The 18,668-nt window shown below is 36.8% G+C and overlaps 1 protein-coding gene across 1 annotated transcript in view; it reads left to right on the top strand.

The window, feature by feature from the left end:
• The window catches only part of LOC150076305 (transient receptor potential cation channel subfamily A member 1 homolog), a 379,883-nt gene that overhangs the window by 302,872 nt on the left and 58,343 nt on the right, over nucleotides 1-18,668 (top strand). The window contains exons 17-18 of the mRNA XM_090387313.1: nucleotides 8,220-8,320; nucleotides 18,328-18,521. Of these exons, the coding sequence (XP_090243439.1) occupies nucleotides 8,220-8,320; nucleotides 18,328-18,521 (295 nt within the window). The remainder of the gene's footprint in view (nucleotides 1-8,219; nucleotides 8,321-18,327; nucleotides 18,522-18,668) is intronic.

The raw sequence follows: 18,668 nt of genomic DNA, 5'->3' as shown, positions 1-18,668 counted from the left end.
GATACAGAAGTTATATAAAGGGATTTCGTAGATAACACTCGTTACTGAAGCGCGATACAGCATATCCGGAATTCGATAGCATTAGCTTTGTATAGTATAGTGCATAATATAATATTGTCAATTAATCAGTACATCTATTAATCTTGTTAAACTTCATTGTCAATTAAATTGTACTTTTAACTATATATATATAACGACTTAGAGTACAAACGTAGCAAATAATTAATACATACTTGATACGGAAGTTATATAAAGGGAACTCGTAGATAACACTCGATACCGAAAAATAAATATAGCGTTATAACTGTGTTAAGATACAAGTTTAAGGTTTTAATTTTGTTCTGAAATTGTAATTTTATTGACATTTAAATCGAAATCATGACTCTGACCAGAGCAGCAAAGCAAAAGGCTCAAGCTAATGGGAGTGCTGTGACTCAGGGGAGAACTGAGGGGGGCGGTTGCCCCCTGAATCACGGCCTTTTAAGATGCACTGTTTGCTTGATGTTTGCGGAGCAATCGGGTACGGGACATGATACTGCCATGGGGGATGTCTTTGTGTGTGCACGATGCAAGGAGTGCAAGGAAATTAGGCGACAACTCGGCGTTGTTATGGGCCTATATGAGACCTTGAAGGACAGGGTGGATGCCCTCGAAGGAAATAAATTGAGGGGCCCATCAAGCTCTCAGCTGCCCACATCAACACCAGAGCTTGGACTTGGTCATCTTGCAACACAGAGGCAGCCCCCAAGGCAGAATGCGCTGGTCCAACAGGAACTAGTAGTTGTTGGTGACTCAATTGTCAGGGAAACGGGGAACATGCTTTGTAAAAAGGATAGGTGGAAAAGGACCAGGGTATGTCTGCCAGGGGCAAAGGTTGATGACGTTGTAGAGCAGATATCATCTTTTAAGGGCACAAAAGGTGATATAGTTGTACACGTTGGCACTAATGATATTAAGAGTAGGAGACCAGCGGAATTACTTAACAAGTACAGGTCACTGTTGAAAAAAAGCCGTGAAGTAGGGTTGAATTTGAAAGTGTCTGCAATTCTGCCCAGACACGATAGGAGGGAGTATATGATGAGAGCCTTGTCGATCAATTCGGCCCTGGAAAGATTGTGCAAGGCTGAAGGGGTAGAATTTTTTTCAGCCTGGACTGTACTTGTTAACAGGAGAGATTGCTTCTACAGGGATGGGATACACTTAAATAGAAAGGGTGCAAGAATATTTGCTGATGCTATCGAGGCAGTGTTAGGTGGGTCGGAAAACTGCTATCTTGGGGGGAGACAAAGACTAATGGATTAACAGTAGCCACGGGCAGAAGTGAAAGAGATTCCTGCACTGCTTCTATTGGAATGAGCAGAAGCCTGAAAAACAAGATGCAGGATATTTCAGAGACTGCTGGAAGTCATTGCGGTACAAGTAAACACATGGGTTGTGTTAGGGTAGCTAAGAATAGAAACAGGTGCATGTATACTTGCGTGTACACTAATGCTAGGAGTTTAGTAAATAAATTTGATGAATTTGAGGTATTACTCAAAACATCAAAGGCAGATATTGTTGGGATATCAGAGACGTGGTGTCACACAGATATAAGGAATGCAGAACTGGAATTTGGGGAGTACAACGTCTACAGAAAGGATAGACAGGATAGGAAGGGAGGAGGGGTTATGCTATTAGTTAAAAAACACATAAAATCCAAGGAAGTGAAGCCAGTTGACATCGCTGGACAGTGCAGTGTTGAGTCAGTTTGCTGTGACATAAGCATAGGTAAATCAAAATTGAGAGTAGGAGTGTGCTATAGGCCTAATGACTCTGATGAGTATAATAAGATACTGTACAGGGAAATAGAGTGGGCCAGTAAATCAGAGAGTCTTATAATGGGGGATTTTAATTTCCCAGATATTGACTGGAATTTGTGGGTTGGTCACTCACACACTAGGAAGGCTTTTGTGGATTTATTGGATGATTGTTTTCTACACCAGCATGTTCGGGAGGCAACTAGAGGGAGTAATACTCTTGATCTGATTATCAGTAGTGATTCTTCATGCATTAGGAATCTGCAGATAAATGAACCACTGGGTGGCAGTGATCACAGTGTGCTGAAGTGGGATTTACTCAAGGAGGTAACTACCATCAGAGGTAAAGGGAAGGGTTTTTGCTTTCGTAAAGGAGACTATGCTGGTCTGAGACAGTATTTAAATTCTATACAGTGGGACCAACTGATGATATTACCAACAGCAAATTCAAAATGGGAAGCATTCAAGGAACTAATCTTGGAAGCTACCAGGCTTTACATACCAACCAAGAAATATTGTTCAAGGTTCAGGCCTAAATGGTTGTCAGATGAACTAATGAGACATATGGCAGAGAAGAAAAATGCATGGGATACATACAAATTAATGGGTGACGTGGAAGCCTATGATAGATATAAGTTGGTCTATAACCAAGTCACAAAGGAGATTAGGCAGGCAAAGGCAGATTATGAGAAATCCTTGGCAAAGGATGCAAAGAAAAACAGAAAAGAGTTCTTTACCTATTTAAACTCAAGAAGGAAAGGGATGAATCAGATTGGTCCACTGGATGTTGATGGTTCAACAGTTGAGGATCCAGCTCAGGTGGCTAACAATCTAAACGAGTATTTTGCATCTACATTCACACATGAGGAGTTATTCAGGAAGGGGAATGTCGTAGGTGAAGTAAACATTGGCAGTGAGCTAGATGATTTTCTAATAACTGAGAGGAAAGTGGAGGAGAAATTGTTGAGGATAAACATAAAAAAGGCACCCAGGGTGGATGGGATCTATCCAGTTATATTAAAGGAGGCAGCAAAGGAAGTAAGCAAACCCCTAGCCATAATTATGAGAGCTTCTTTGGACTCAGGGGAGGTACCCATGGACTGGAGATGTGCAAATGTAACCCCAATTCACAAAGGAGGATCAAAGGCTGACACAAGTAATTATAGACCTGTTAGTTTAACTTCGGTTCCAGGAAAATTAATGGAGGCACTGGTTAAAGAAGCACTGCAGGATCATCTGGACAAGAATTCAGTTATAGCTCAGACACAGCATGGGTTTGTTAAGGGCAGGTCTTGTCTGACCAATTTGATTGGATACTATGATGTAGTCACAAAAGAACTGGATGCAGGGAATAACTTTGATATTATATATTTGGATCTTAGAAAGGCTTTTGATACTGTTGCGCATGGAAGACTGCTGCACAAATTGGAGAAGTGTGGCATTCGAGGCAAATTGCTGCTATGGATAAAGGGATGGTTGAGTGGCAGAAGACAGAGAGTGGTAATCAATGGACACTGCTCAACGTGGACTAATGTTATTAGTGGAGTTCCTCAGGGTTCAGTGTTGGGTCCATTGTTGTTTTCTGTATTTATAAATGATATTGATGATGGTGTATCAGGCTTAATGTCCAAGTTTGCAGACGATACAAAGGTTGGCAGGGTTGTTAAGGACACTACTGATACTATGCTGCTGCAACAGGATCTGGAAAGGTTGAGCAGATGGGCTGAGAGGTGGCAAATGAAGTTTAACATTGACAAATGTAAAGTACTACATATGGGAAACAGTAACCCCAGATCAACGTATCAACTCTGTGGTACTACGCTGACAGTGGTAGAGAATGAAAAGGACCTGGGGGTAATTGTGCAGGCAGATATGAAGTTCTCTGAGCAGTGCAGACGAGCTGCAAGAGTAGCTCATGGTGTCTTGTCAATGATATACAGGAATTTTTCTAGCAGGGACAGGGATGTGATTATTCCCTTGTATAAGGTATTGGTCAGGCCACACCTTGAGTACTGTATACAGGTCTGGAGGCCTCATTTCAAGAAGGATGTAGAGCTGCTGGAACGAGTACAGAGAAGGGCAACAAGATTAGTGAATGGAACAAAGGGTTGCTCTTACGAAGAAAGGCTTAAGTTTTGCAAATTACAGAGCCTGGAGACTAGGCATCGCCGAGGTGATCTGATAGAGGTGTACAAGGCTTTGAATGGCTTGAGCATGCTCAATGCCGATGGAATTCTTCCTCTTGCTCAGAATAATCACCTGAGAGGGCATAAATTCAAATTGAGGAAGGACGGATGTCGGATAGATGTGCGGAAATTCGCCTTTAGCCAGCGGGCAGTTGGTTTGTGGAATAGACTTCCATCGCTTGTTGTTGAAGTTGATAACCTGTCCAGCTGAGCCTAAACAAATTTAAGGCTCAGCTGGACAGGTATTTCGAACGAATTGAGGGGTGAAATGGGAGTAGTGGTTTTTTTTTTTTTTTTTTTTTTTTCTTTTATTTTGGCTGATGCTGAATAAGCTTGCTTTCTTGCATCATATGCCTCTACTAATGCTAATGCTAATGCTACATAGCACATGTATGGATATTTTAATATTCTGACATAAAAAATAAAACAAAGTGCAGTGATATTAATAGAATTTAATGTATAAATTTAAATCAATAATGCTAATGCTAAATGCTAAACCTCCAATGCCCCTCACTCCGCACCGCAGCTTATTCTAATAGAATAAGGATTTGAAACAACAAAAATTGTGATTCTTGCACTGCTTCTATTGGAATAAGCAGCAGCCTGGAAAATAAGATGCAGGATATTTCAGAGACTGCTGGGAGTCATTGGGGTACAAGTAAACACATGGGTTGTGTTAGGGTAGCTAAGAAAAAGAACAGGTGCATATATACTTGCGTGTACACCAATGCTAGGAGTTGGGTAAATAAATTTGATGAATTTGAGGTATTGCTCAAAGCATCAAAGGCAGATATTGTTGGGATATCAGAGACGTGGTGTCACACAGATATAAGTAATGCAGAACTGGAATTTGGGGAGTACAATGTCTACAGGCAGGATAGGAAGGGAGGAGGGGTTATGCTATTAGTTAAGAAACACATAAAATCCAAGGAAGTGAAGCCAGTCGACATCGCTGGACAATGCAGTGTCGAGTCAGTTTGGTGTAACATAAGCATTGGAAGATCAAAATTGAGAGTAGGAGTGTGCTATAAGCCTAATGGCTCTGATGAGTATAATAAGAAACTGTACAGGGAAATAGAGTAGGCCAGTAAATCAGAGAGTCTTATAATGGGGGATTTTAATTTCCCAGATATTTACTGGAATTTGTGGGTTGGTCACTCACACACTAGCAATGCTTTTGTGGATTTATTGGATGATTGTTTCCTAAATCAGCATGTTCGGGAGGCAACTAGAGGGAGCAACACTCTTGATCTGATTATCAGTAGTGATTCTTCATGCATTAAGAATCTGCAGATTAAGGAACCACTAGGTGGCAGTGATCACAATGTGCTGAAGTGGGATTTACTCAAGGAGGTAACTACCATCAGGGGTAAAGGGAAGGGTTATTGCTTTTGTAAAGGTGACTACGATGGTCTGAGACAGTATTTAAATTCTATACAGTGGGACCAACTGATGATGTTACCAACAGCAAACTCAAAATGGGAAGCATTCAAAGAACTTATCTTGGAAGCTACTAGGCTTTACATACCAACTAATGAGACATATGGCAGAGAAGAAGAATGCATGGGATACATATAAATTAACATGACACAGAAGGCTATGATAGATATAAGTTGATCTGTAACCAAGTTACAGAGGAGGTTAGGCAGGCGAAGGCAGATTACGAGAAATCTTTGGCAAGGGATGCAAAGAAAAACAGCAAGGAGTTCTTTACTTATGTAAACTCTAGAAGGAAGGGGATGAATCAGATTGGTCCACTTGATATCGATGGTTCAACTGTTCATGATCCTGCTCAGGTAGCTAACAAACTAAATCAGTATTTTGCATCTACATTCACACATGAGGATTTATTCAGGAAGGGAAATGCCATAGATGAAGTAAACACTGGCAGTGAGCTAGATGATCTTGTAATAAGTGAGAGTAAAGTGGAGGAGAAATTGTTGAAGATAAATACAAGAAAGGCACCTGGGGTGGATGAGATCTATCCAATTATATTAAAGGAGGCAGCAAAGGAAGTAAGCAAACCCTTAGCCATAATTATGAGAGCTTCCTTGGACTCAGGGGAAGTACCCACAGACTGGAGATATGCAAATGTAACCCCAATTCACAAAGGAGGATCAAAGGGCAACACAAGTAATTATAGACCTCCGAGTTTAATTTCTGTTCCAGGAAAATTAATGGAAGCACTGGTTAAAGAAGCACTGCAGGATCATCTTGACAAGAATTCAGTTATAGCTCAGATACAGCATGGTTTTGTCAAGGGAAGGTCTTCCCTGACCAATTTGATTGGATACTATGATGTAGTCACAAAAGAATTGGATGCAGGGAATAACTTTGATATTATATATTTGGATCTTAGAAAGGCTTTTGATACTGTTGCACATGGAAGACTGCTGCACAAATTGGAGCAGTGTGGCATTGGTGGCAAATTGTTGCTATGGATAAAGGGATGGTTGAGTGGCAGAAGACAGAGTGGTAATTAATGGACACTGCTCATCGTGGAATAATGTTATTAGTGGAGTCCCTCAGGGTTCAGTGTTGGGTCCATTGTTGTTTTCTGTATTTATAAATAATATTAATGATGGTATTTTAAGCTTAATGTCCAAGTTTGCAGACGATACAAAGGTTGGCAGGGTTGTTAAGGACTCTACTGACGCTATGCTGCTGCTACAGGATCTGCAAAGGTTGAGCAGGCGGGCTGAGGTGGCAAATGAAGTTTAACATTGACAAATGTAAAGTACTACATATGGGAAACAGCAACCCCAGAGCAACGTATCAACTCTGTGGTACTACACTGACAGTGGTAGAGAATGAAAAGGACCTGGGGGTAATTGTGCAGGCAGATATGAAGTTCTCTGAGCAGTGCAGATGGGCTGCAAGAGTAGCTCATGGTGTCTTATCAATGATATACAGGAATTTTTCTAGCAGGGATAGGGAGGTGATTATTCCCTTGTATAAGGCAATGGTCAGGCCGCACCTAGAGTACTGTATACAGGTCTGGAGGCCTCATTTCAAGAAGGATGTAGAGCTGCTGGAACGAGTACAGAGAAGGGCAACAAGGTTAGTGAACAGAACGAAGGGTTGCTCTTACAAAGAAAGGCTTAAGTTTTGCAAATTACAGTGTCTGGAGACTAGGCACCGGCGAGGTGATCTGATAGAGGTGTACAAAGCCTTGAATGGTTTGAGCATGCTCAATGCTGATGGGATACTGCCTCTTGCTCAGAATAATCACCTGAGAGGGCATAAATTCAAATTGAGGAAAGACAGATGTAGGATAGATGTGCGGAAATTTGTCTTTAGCCAGCAGGTAGTTGGTTGGTGGAAGACTTCCATCCCTTGTTGTAGAGGTTGATAGCCTAAATAAATTTAAGGCTCAGCTGGACAGGTATTTCGAACGAACGGAAGGGTGAAGTGGAAGGTTTTTTTTTTTTTTTTTTTTTTTGGCTGATGATGCTGCATAAGCTTACTTTCTTGCATCATATGCCTCTACTAATGCTGCTAACAAGGATTTGAAGGTTAGAATTCCAAAATGTTGAGGTAGGCAGCTCAGTACTTGATGAGTCTTCTGATTTAATTCCTTCTAGGGCAACAGCACTTTTCTTTAAGCACTGAAATTTGCTCAGCAAAATGCTAAATTTCCTTGCTGTCTCTCTATATCTAGGAATGCCAAACTTCTCCTGTGACATTATGTTCAGCTACATATACTTATTCATGTAAGAGTTCTGGCTGAAAAGACAAACCTGGCAGTGTAGGTGTAAACATACAATAAGGCCCTGATTCATAGAAGAACCACCTTCAGCAACTCTCCCCGGCCTAAGCCAAGACATCCTCAAGCCCACCCCAGAGTTAAGCATTATTGGAATATTTTGTTATTAATTATTCTTTATTTTTATTTGAACTTCAAATAAATTATTAGACATCATTTCTTATAACCTTTTTAGTGAATATAACTACCTTTGTATTTCTGTGTCTTAATATTTCTACATAAGAATTCGTTCTATTAAAGAATAAAAGTTTATTCTTTTTTCAAATAATATTATTATTTCAAATTGCATAATAAATCTCTTTACTTTCACTTGTCTTGGATAAAAAATAAAAAGATAACATAAATTGTGCATGCTGTAACTTTTTTTTTGCCTGTAGTTTTCATTAACTGCATAATAATATCATTCAAAAGTAGCTTATTTTATAACCTGCTTTATCAGTCCATTATCCATTTTTTTTTTTTTATTCCTAGATGGATATATCTATAATGAAGCAGGATTTGTAAGAGAAACTTCCCAACTTTATACAGAAGATAAAGATATTCTGAAACAAAACCATCCACTTATGTTGATGGTAAATGTTCTCTTAGTATAGATTATGCATTATTAATATTACTATGCTATAGGGTAGGCCATAAAATAATACATTTGTTTAATATTTCAAAATTAAAATTTTACTCGATCTGAAATAGTAATGCGATTTGTTAATACTCTAGTCCTTAGAAACACTCAATAATGAAAAACACACTCACTACAGCTGCTGTTGAGTTCCTGCACTGCTTGCAAACTGCACACCATAGTGGTAAACACTATGCAAAAAATGTCCTTATTGATGGAGCTGCACAGTTTGGAAATCCCATCTCCAAATTGCATCATCTTTTATTTTTGGCCAATATGTGAAGTCCTCCTGATGTAACTAAATAAAGAAATAATCACAAGTTGAAACTAAGGCTGCATAGTATCCATGAATGACCATAATGGTGCATCTGAGGAAAGCTGTGCAAAATTCTGCAGTCCTGATATGTCCAATGAAGAATCTTTGCTTACTTGTTAATTTTACCACCAAAAAAAATTACTATGAGGTGTCAGTGCATTATTTTGTAAACTGCACACATTCTAGCTCTAGATTCCAAATGATTTGTGACTGAGCGATTTCTAGTTATGTTACATTCTTATCATTAGTATATCTCTTTATTTGATAGCAGCTGTTATTTCAAAAGTATTTGAAGAAAGCTAAAAAAGAAAAGTTGCATTTCTTTATTTTGTCTGCAGTTTGATGTTAGAGCCAGAGCAAATCCCCAGGGCCAAAAGAAGACAAATGGAGTTACAAAATTTTCCACTAGTAGAGCCCCAGGCTTTTTTTATGACACTTGAAAACCCAAATTACTAAGAAGAGAAATTCAAACACAGGGTCATGCATCATTTCTCATAATCCCTTCCCTAACAGATGAACCTATTAGAAAGCTTTCTCCATTTCTTATTCAGAAATGTCTATAAAATTTCTGTGGTATAATGTTTCAATGGCATGTGCACAGATTATCTTGAACAAATTACCTGAAATGAAAGAACTTCACTTGTGTAGTGCTTTCATTTCAGGGTTTAGAATCTGTTTATCACTAATAAGTCTAAAAATCATATGCTTCGTAGATATTTTCTCCTCTTCTTCTTCTTCAATAACTGCAACATTTTAAATAATTTAATTTTTTAATTTTATTTACTTAAATTATTCCTTTTTTTTTTTTGTTTTCAGTTATTTTCATTTTTAATCTTAATAATCTAATCCAACCCGAGTTATTAACAAAAGTAATAGAAATTATAATAATTAATACTAATGTAGCCACTTTTAATCTCAGTTACATTATCACAAAATGCTAAAGTACCAAACTGAAAAAATTGTTTCTTAGAATATTCTGAGAACTCAGGTTGGATTAGATTATTATGATTAAAATTTAATAATTTAAGTAGAGAAAATTAATAAGTAAACTATCTTATTTTTAATTTATTTTTTATTTTTGACTGAAGAAGCAGAAATAAAAACACCCACGAAACATTTTAAAAGTTCTGTTGATCCATCTAAGAGAACACCGACTTCGATCAGGAGACTTCCCCATAAAGACAGTGACTCAGAGGCATACAGATGCTTTACTAAAACTATCATCCTTCCATGAGATCTCTATAGTCCTCATGCCACATTAAATTTATGCCTCTAAAGAAAGTGCACCAAGACTTAATAAATGTATCAAAGGAAGAATTTGTACAAGAATTGCAAGAACGGAGGATCATACATAAAGAGAATTCTGATCCAAAAAATATGAAAAACTTTTAAGAACCCATAATATTATACTTACCTTAAATATCTTAAACTTCCATAATCCTCTTTGCTTAAATTAAAACCCTTGTTTGTACCTTTAACAACTGCAATCACTCCATTGTCCAACTTAGAACTCTGTTGATCACACTACACTGAAGGTTCCACTACCAGCAGCAATATGATGGATAACTGATTCATGAGTGATTAGGTCTAGAATATTGTTGCCATAGTGCTTTTTCTGGTATGCTGACTTCTAATTAAACTAAACATCTGAATTATTTGGAAATTGTCCACATGGCAAGCTTCCCTCCCATCTGTTCCAATTAATAAGAGGCAAATCGAAACCACCCATAATGATGCATTAAACACTTGCTCACACATTCCATCTGCAAGTAGAATTCCTCTAGGTTTCCCCCCCCCCCCTTTGATAATGCCTACTTAGTGATGCTGGCATGCTTAAGTTCCAAATCTAGCAATTCTTTTAGTAGTAGTGTGGCCAAATAACACAAAGAAGTGAAAAAAAAAAAATCCCACTCCATGTTCCCTTTGAGACAGAATGGACCAAGACTTAATAAATGTATCAAAGGAAGAATTTGTACAAAAATTTCATACATGTAAAGAGAATTCTGACCCGAAAAATATGAAAAACTGTTAATCGCCCATAATATCATACTTACCTTAAATATCTTAAACTGTCCATTTCCACTTTGAACTTTATCAAAGAGGACTATCTTACCAACCTTGGGAGGTATCTATTTATATGATCTACCACAGCCTTCTGTTCTGTTAAGATTTTATCCAGCCCTCTGTTACTGCTTAAGATTTCATATTTAAGACCTCTGGTTCTTGACTCTCACTTTACTGATCCTGTTCAGGTCATTATACACCTCAGGCAAGTTCCCCTCCACTCTCCTCCTCCAAGGTGTCTAGCTATCAAACTTTGCAGTCTTCAAACTTTGCCTTCTAAGCTGTTCTTCATGTAGACATTTATTGGAAGCTTTCTTTTATTCAGGAGAATTTTAGCCAAATACTTATTTTTCCTAAATGCATTATACACTGTTCTACCATTAATATCTGGACACCCTTCCATTGTTGGTTGGTGGCATCTCAACATCCAGGCACCACAGGTTAACAACTATAAATATGCTTATACGATTGCAAGGAGACAGTAGTAGGATCATGAATGCAAAATTCCAGCATGGAATAATAATAGGGTGTCAACTAAGCAATTGATCTAATGTGACAGTTGTGGCACTGAAGATATGTTGACAACTTGATGATATGATTTGCAAATGGCAGTGGACTAGTGCAGAAACCATCACAAAACAACTCAGAAAACTATTAAAGCCCATGGAATGCAACAGGACAGCCCTGCAAAGACTTTTCCGCTTGGAACACAGATAAACATTGTTGTAGCACACACACACACAGATCCTCAGTGAGACAACTAGAACACATGTCAGCACCAGTATGGGTTACATGATTGTACAGTCATCCACAGCCACTAATCACACTGACTAGACACCATCTAGCTTGGAGTAACACCCACCATTCTTGGAGGGTAGACCAATGAAAAGTTGTACAGTGGACCCCTGCTTTAAAATTGGTTCCCTGATGATCAAATCACATTACACTGGACTCTCCATAATAAAATACCATTCATAATACAGTATGTAGTAAGCATCGGTCATTGTGATCATATTTGCAAATTGAATTTTAATTCAATTAAATGGCAATTCTAATAAGTGAAAATAGGAGGAATATTATCCACAGGCTATAAAAGTAAAAATATAAAGCACAGATTTGCACTTTATTACCTTGCCAATCAACAGAATTCAATGATATGTGAAAATTGAAAGAATATTTTCCACAGGTTAGCAAAATAAAAATAAATTTTCGCTTACATACGTAGCTTAATTAATATTATAATATGCATACTAACTAATTGATATACCTGTTCATGACTTTTTTTTTTTTTTTTTTTAATATTGTAAAATTTTAAACAGTAAAAAAGATAAGAAATCAATAACAAAGAACACGGCAAGCACAAATTGCAGCTAACATGATATGCACAAATGAGATATACAGTAACTAGTTTAAGAACTCAAAAAATAGGAATGAAAAGAAGATTCTGAAAATGTTTTTTACATTATTGAAGATTTCGGTAAAGGGGAAACACATTTCACCATAATAATGTAAAAACCCAAACAATTCCAATAAGATCAAGTTTATTACCCATTTATAATAGATTGTACTAAAAGAAAAGCCTAATAAACTGGAAATTGCAGATTGTTTTTGTTTCATGGTAGTGGTGACCTCCAGAAATGTGCTTTAAAAAAAATATCCCAAAGGCATTAAAAATTGATTCTTATAACTGAACATAATTGATTAAATTATTGATTAAATTGATTGAACATAATTGATAACGATAAAAGTGTAGTGCATTTTAATGATTTGAGTTGGTTTTTTGAAATTTGATTCTATAAAGTGGGCAGATTCTACTGTGAAATACAATGTGAAATTAAAGTGAAATAAGTAAGTGGTGGTTAACATGATCCAGTGATAGTGTTAACCACCACTTACTTATTTCACTTTATGGTGGGCTTATTGTCTCCAACTGGACCATGTAGTCCTTCCTCTCAGCCAGTAGCAGTGTGCTGTAAATGTGCTGGCCATGTGTTTTGTTTTTGCATCCTTTAGTTGAAGTGATTTTTGTGTTGTACTTATTTGACATAAATTTATATAAAACTAATACAGTTTCCATTATAAAAATTACTTTTTATAGAAATAAATAGCTTAATTATATAGATAAAATTTCAACTTCCGAGGTCTTGGAATGAATTACCAAAAAACAATATGTATTATATTCACATCACGATATTTTCACGATATGATGGCATTTCTGGAATGAATTAATATCATAAAGTGGGGGTCCGTTATACTTTGAAGTGGCGAGCCATGTCACCTGGGACCATTATTATTTTGGAGTAAATTATGAATGCTGAAGTCCATCTAAATGTCCTGGACAAAAATGCATTATGTACATTGTGGCAGTATATCAGGAAAGGCTCCTACCAGACAGGACAATAGGTATTTAGTAATTTGTACTAGCCAAACAGCACAAGAAAGACATGCCTTTGGTGTGCTGGCAAAAAATAATCAAATAAAAAAATGTAACTATCCAGTTGATCTTTGAACTTTTTCAAACTGTCAGCCTCAACTAATTACAGAGGCAAATTGTTCCAATAATCAGTGACTTGCTGGCTAAAAGAAAACTTCCTACAATCTGGTCTAAACGTCTTCCCCTATAATTTGGTGCTGGTAGTAGCTAGACACTTACATGGACCAAGTCTATGAGTAAAATCATCTTGGATGGTCTCTTTCCGGTTAGAATAGATCCATGTACAGAACAACAGATGGTATTGGAGAATGCCCAGTATGGTTCAGAAGGGCTGGAGGAAAAATTTACCTTAAATGAGGTAAAAGAGGCCATGGCCATTGCAAAGGAGGGGGTAAGTCACCGGGCCTTGACAAAGTGGAATTTACTATTATGAAAAAGTCTTTTCAGTTAAAACCTGAATTGTATATAGAATTGTACAATAAATGTCTGGAGGAAGGTGCCTCCTCCTCCTCCATGCTGGAAAGAAGCTCAAATTAAATTGATTGTTAAAAGTTTAGATCAAATGTTAAATGGAACTGAAGCATATCAGCCAATTGCTCTGCTCCCAGTCTTAGGAAAGGTATATGAACGGTTATGTGTAAACTAATTGATGATTATGTATGAAATCAAACAGATGTCCACGGTAAATCAATATGGGTTTAAACAAAGCTATTCAACTGAGGATGAGATATATAAGTTGGTTCAAACAGTGGAGTGGAGTAGTTGTTGATATGGTCCAGGGATATTTGTACATTTTAAAGGAACATTTGATCGGTTATGGTGGGAAAGTATCCTTGCCAGAATTAGAAGAACTGGATGTTCTAATAATAAGTTGTTTAGTGTATATAAGAAATATTTCTTTGATAGAGAATTAGTGGTTAAAGCTAAATATGCTAAGATAACTAGGAAAATACATTGTGGATGTCCACAAGGCTCGATGATTAGCCCCTTCACATGGAATATCATATTTGATGAGTTTTTAAATCTCTCTGTATCTGAAATAGAAATTATAGCGTATGCTGATGATTTAGAATTGGTTATACAAGGAAATGCTAGATCTCAGATTGAGAAAAAAGCTGAGGAGACATTAAAAATTTTGGAGGAATGGCAAAAATATATGTTAGAAATTTCTAAGGATAAGACTGTTCAGATGTTACTCAGGGACAAGTAAGCATGAATCGGGCCCCATCTTTGAGGCTTCAGGGTGATGCTGTATAATGTCTTAAGACTACAAAATATTTAGGAGTAATGTTGGAAGAATGGCTCTTTTTTACAGAGCATGTGAGATTTTTGAAGAATAAAATTAGGACTGTATGCCAAGCTCCGAAGGATAGTAAGAGCTAAGGGGTATCAAAGGTAGAGCAATAAGTCTAAAATACGAATGTTTATTTGTGCCCATAGATACCTACGCTTCTCAAGTGGAGAAAGTTGTAATACAAAAATATTTATTGCAGACTCAGAGATTTGTTTTGTTAGGAATAACAAGGGGTGTGTGGGACGGTCTCCTCTGAGGCCTTACAGATTATATCTGGAAGGATATCTTTAAGTCCAGTTCCTGGTTCTGTTGGCAGGAATGTTGTATTATACAAAGAGAAATGTAAATAAAACAATAATGGGATTAACATCATGTCCTGATAGATAGACTTTATACAAAATTTGATGTTAAGTCAGAAAAGAAGCAATTTTTACATTCTATAATGGAGATATGGCAAGTGAAATGGGAACAAACAGAAAAAGGACGAACAACTTTTGTTTTTACCAAGAGTTGATATTATAGGTGTTAAGAGAAAAACATGATTATACTTTGGATTAAATTGTAACATTTCTGCTCACAGGCCACTGATTGGCATTAAGGTTGAAACAACTTGGGCTAAGGAATAGTGAGATGTGTGCTTGTGGGGTTTCTGAGTCATCTGAACATGTCATGTTAGAATGTCACTGCTATCTCAATCTGAGATCTAAGTTGGAAAAATCTGTCGGCATACTGGAGAAAGAAAGACTCTGGGTTTAATTCACCAACAGATGTCTATTTTCTTATTTCATTGATTATGTAAGTACAGTATTCAGGAGACGACATGCTTTTAATCTAAATAGTGGAAGCCTGGTTCCTAGCACCAGGGACAGAAACTCGGATGATTGAGATTGTCAGACATGATCAAAATTAAATTGTCTCTCATCCAAGGATAAGCAGTTGAAATTTACTAATGTTGTTTGATTTGAGTTTATTTTATTCAAAATTAAACGAGTTCTAAAACATAAGAATTATATCTTGTTTAGTACATAGCCATGGATGGGCTTTGGCCCAGGGAATAGCTGAGCTTAATGGATACTTACTATGTTCCCCTGTAATTTGAATTTATGACTCTAGTTCTGGAATTCTTTATAACAGTGAAAATTCCACCTTCATTCATTTTACTAATCCCCTTTCAAAGTCTTATAAACATCAATCAGGTCCCCTCTGAGGTACCTGATTGCCAAACTCTGTAGTCCACATAATCGTAATCTTTCCTTATACAGTTGTCCTTTTGCCAATCTCACCATGCAAGTTGCCTGTCTTTGGAGAGTTTCAAAAAGCTCGGTGATTTTTTTCAGATGAGGTCGCCATACATGGACAAAGTATTCCAAATGCAGCCTTATAATTTCTTTATACTGTGTGATTAAGACCTCCCTATCTCTATGGAATAACGTTCAATAAATCATCAAGAGCCATAAGCTTTCCAGGCCACCTGATTACACTGCTCAGAAAATTACTACCTGTACCAAAACTCCCAGATCCTGTCTTCCTCTCCTGTTTTAATACAACTCCACCAAATGTATAATTTCTTTTGGGGTTGCTATTCTCCAAGTGTAAGTCCTTGCATTCTGCTACATCAAAACATAGCAGCCACTTTTCTGACCATTTGTGAAGCAGGATCAAATCATTCTGAAGGAGTGCTGCTTAGCACTAATCAGTAATGACTCTACCAATACTAATATTTATGTCATCTGCAAATATATACCTTCTTTGATGAAGGTATTCATCAATATTTTTTATGAAAATCAGAAGTTGTCCTCCAAGGACACCACTTCTGACATTACACCAATCTGAAGACTGTCCATTAATTCCAACCCTCTGCCTTCTGCCCTGTAGACACACAGCAATCCATTTTAGAATCTATACAGTAAACTCTCATGGTGGAATGAGTTGAATGCTTTTCTGAAATCCAAATAAACAATGTCAAAATTGTTACCTACATCCACCTCATGAGTTACTGTGTCAAAACAGTTTACTAGATTAGTTAAACATGATTTTCCCTTAATAAAACCATATCGTGTGTCCTTTAGAATGTCATTTCTGTCTAAATGTCTCCAAATTGCATCTTAATCATTGCCTCTAAGATTTTTCCTACCACTGAAGTCAGACTAATCAGTCTGTAGTTATTGACTTCACTCTTAGAACTGCCTTTATGTATTGGCAATAAACTGGCACTTCTCCAATCCAAAGGAATCTCTCCCCGGGTCCAAAGATGCCCTCATAATTAACCTCAATACACTTTGACAGTGCCTCCCTCAAAATTATTAGGTATAACTGGGAGAATTACTTTCCTTTATCTCAAAAAGTTTTCTAATAAACAGTCATCTGTACTTTCTAACCATCAATTTCATCTGGCTCAGCCTCACTCACACTGCCTCTTCTCAGCGCGAAGAGTCTTTCATCAGCAAAGACCAATGCCAAGTTCATCAGTTGGGTTATCTAAGATTTTCCCACGCCCAGTATAAAAGGGTTCAATCTGATTTACTTTCTTCTTCATTGTATCAACGTACATGAAAAATTCATTTTCCCCCATTCGTTGCTCTCTTAGCCAGTGCGTTCTCATATGCAGACTTGGCATTCCTAACCTTATCTGTGGTACTATTACAGATAAACTTATAGCTGTTGTGGTAGGATTCAGCACTTTTTTGTCACTGCTTAACTATCCCATGCTATCTTTTTCTGCTCTATTAGACTAGGCAGCTCTGCATTCATTCATTTTCAGCATCCTCCTCATACAATCTAAATTTCTTAATGACATATGCATTTATCACTTCAAATTTTTGCTTTAAAGGCATTCTGTAATTCAAATGTGTTCGTCCTCACTCTGAAACCCACCCAATTAATAATGTGCTATAATGCATTAAACTGTCATAGTTCCCTCTTCTGAAATTAAAGCTCATGCCTTTAACTATTGCAACATCTTTCTTCATATTCCAACTAACTACTGCATGATGACTACCTACCAATGATTCCTGTACTTTGAGCCCTTTGATGTCATCTGGTTTATGAGTAATGATGAGATCAAGAATATTCTCACCCCTATTTCCTTTAACATGTTGGTACAAATAATAATTATCTAATTTATTTTTAAAAAAAATTTCCCCATGCTGAGTTTTCTTCTCACTTATTCCAATTAATCTGGAGCAGATTGAAGTCACCCATAATAAGACCTTCATGCTTGTTTGCCCATTCTATCTGCATATAGAGACTTGTCATGCTCTTCGCAGTCTTCTGGTCTGTAGATTACTCACACTCTCATTATACTTTTACTTCCAACCAACTCACAGTACACAGATTGTATGCTGGCAGACATGACTTCTGACACAACAAAAGCTCTTTTCACACTCAGGCCATTTTTAATAAGAAGCATTTCATAAAATGCTTATCAAAATACTTCTTTGATAAGAAGTATTTTTTGAATATCTGAAGACTGACTGTAACTATATAAAAAAATGTTTCAAGTATTACTTTTAAGTCAGTACCCACTATAACTTAGCAATTTAAGTTAGTAGCATTTTATTTCTTCATTCAACAGCTGTCAGTCATTATGGCCTTATTCTTTATTCTCTGCCATACATTTATTAAATTCTTTTGAGCATTAATTATATGATTACAATTGATAATAGGTATGTATATCATTTTCCTTAGTATAATATAACTATTGAGATCTAGTTTTGTAACAAAGTGCCTGAGAATGAAGAATTGAATTTGAGAAGCCTATAAAGGTGATTCTTCTCATGAATATCAAAAAATCAAAGTGTATACCGATTTTAAAATTAAATATTTAACTAAAAATTAGTTCCATATTTTTTTCAGGCATCACTTGGACGACAGAACTTATTATGCCATCCATTATGTGGTGGTCTACTTAGACACAAATGGAATACTTATGGGCGTTATGTATATTATTCAAATTTGGCCTTCTATGTCTGTTTTCTAAGTGTGCTAACAGGATATCTCTTAACTGCCCTTCCTCCTTGCCCCTATGCTGTCAATGTCACTGAGTGTTGGTAAGTGTGTTAAGTTAAATGAAATATGTAAATAAAAAGTGAATATACATAGAAATTATAATTGTGTTTTATGCTAACATTGCAATTAAAATCACATGGAATACTTGAAGGCACAAAAGCACGCAAATTTTAAATTTTGCAAGGACA

This window comes from Mastigoproctus giganteus, chromosome 13 (genome assembly GCF_048544385.1).
Source record: "Mastigoproctus giganteus isolate SK-2022 chromosome 13, ASM4854438v1, whole genome shotgun sequence".
Classification (NCBI taxonomy): domain Eukaryota; kingdom Metazoa; phylum Arthropoda; class Arachnida; order Uropygi; family Thelyphonidae; genus Mastigoproctus; species Mastigoproctus giganteus.
The sequence above is the reverse complement of the archived record's forward strand: the minus strand, read 5'-3'. Positions and strand labels throughout refer to the sequence as shown.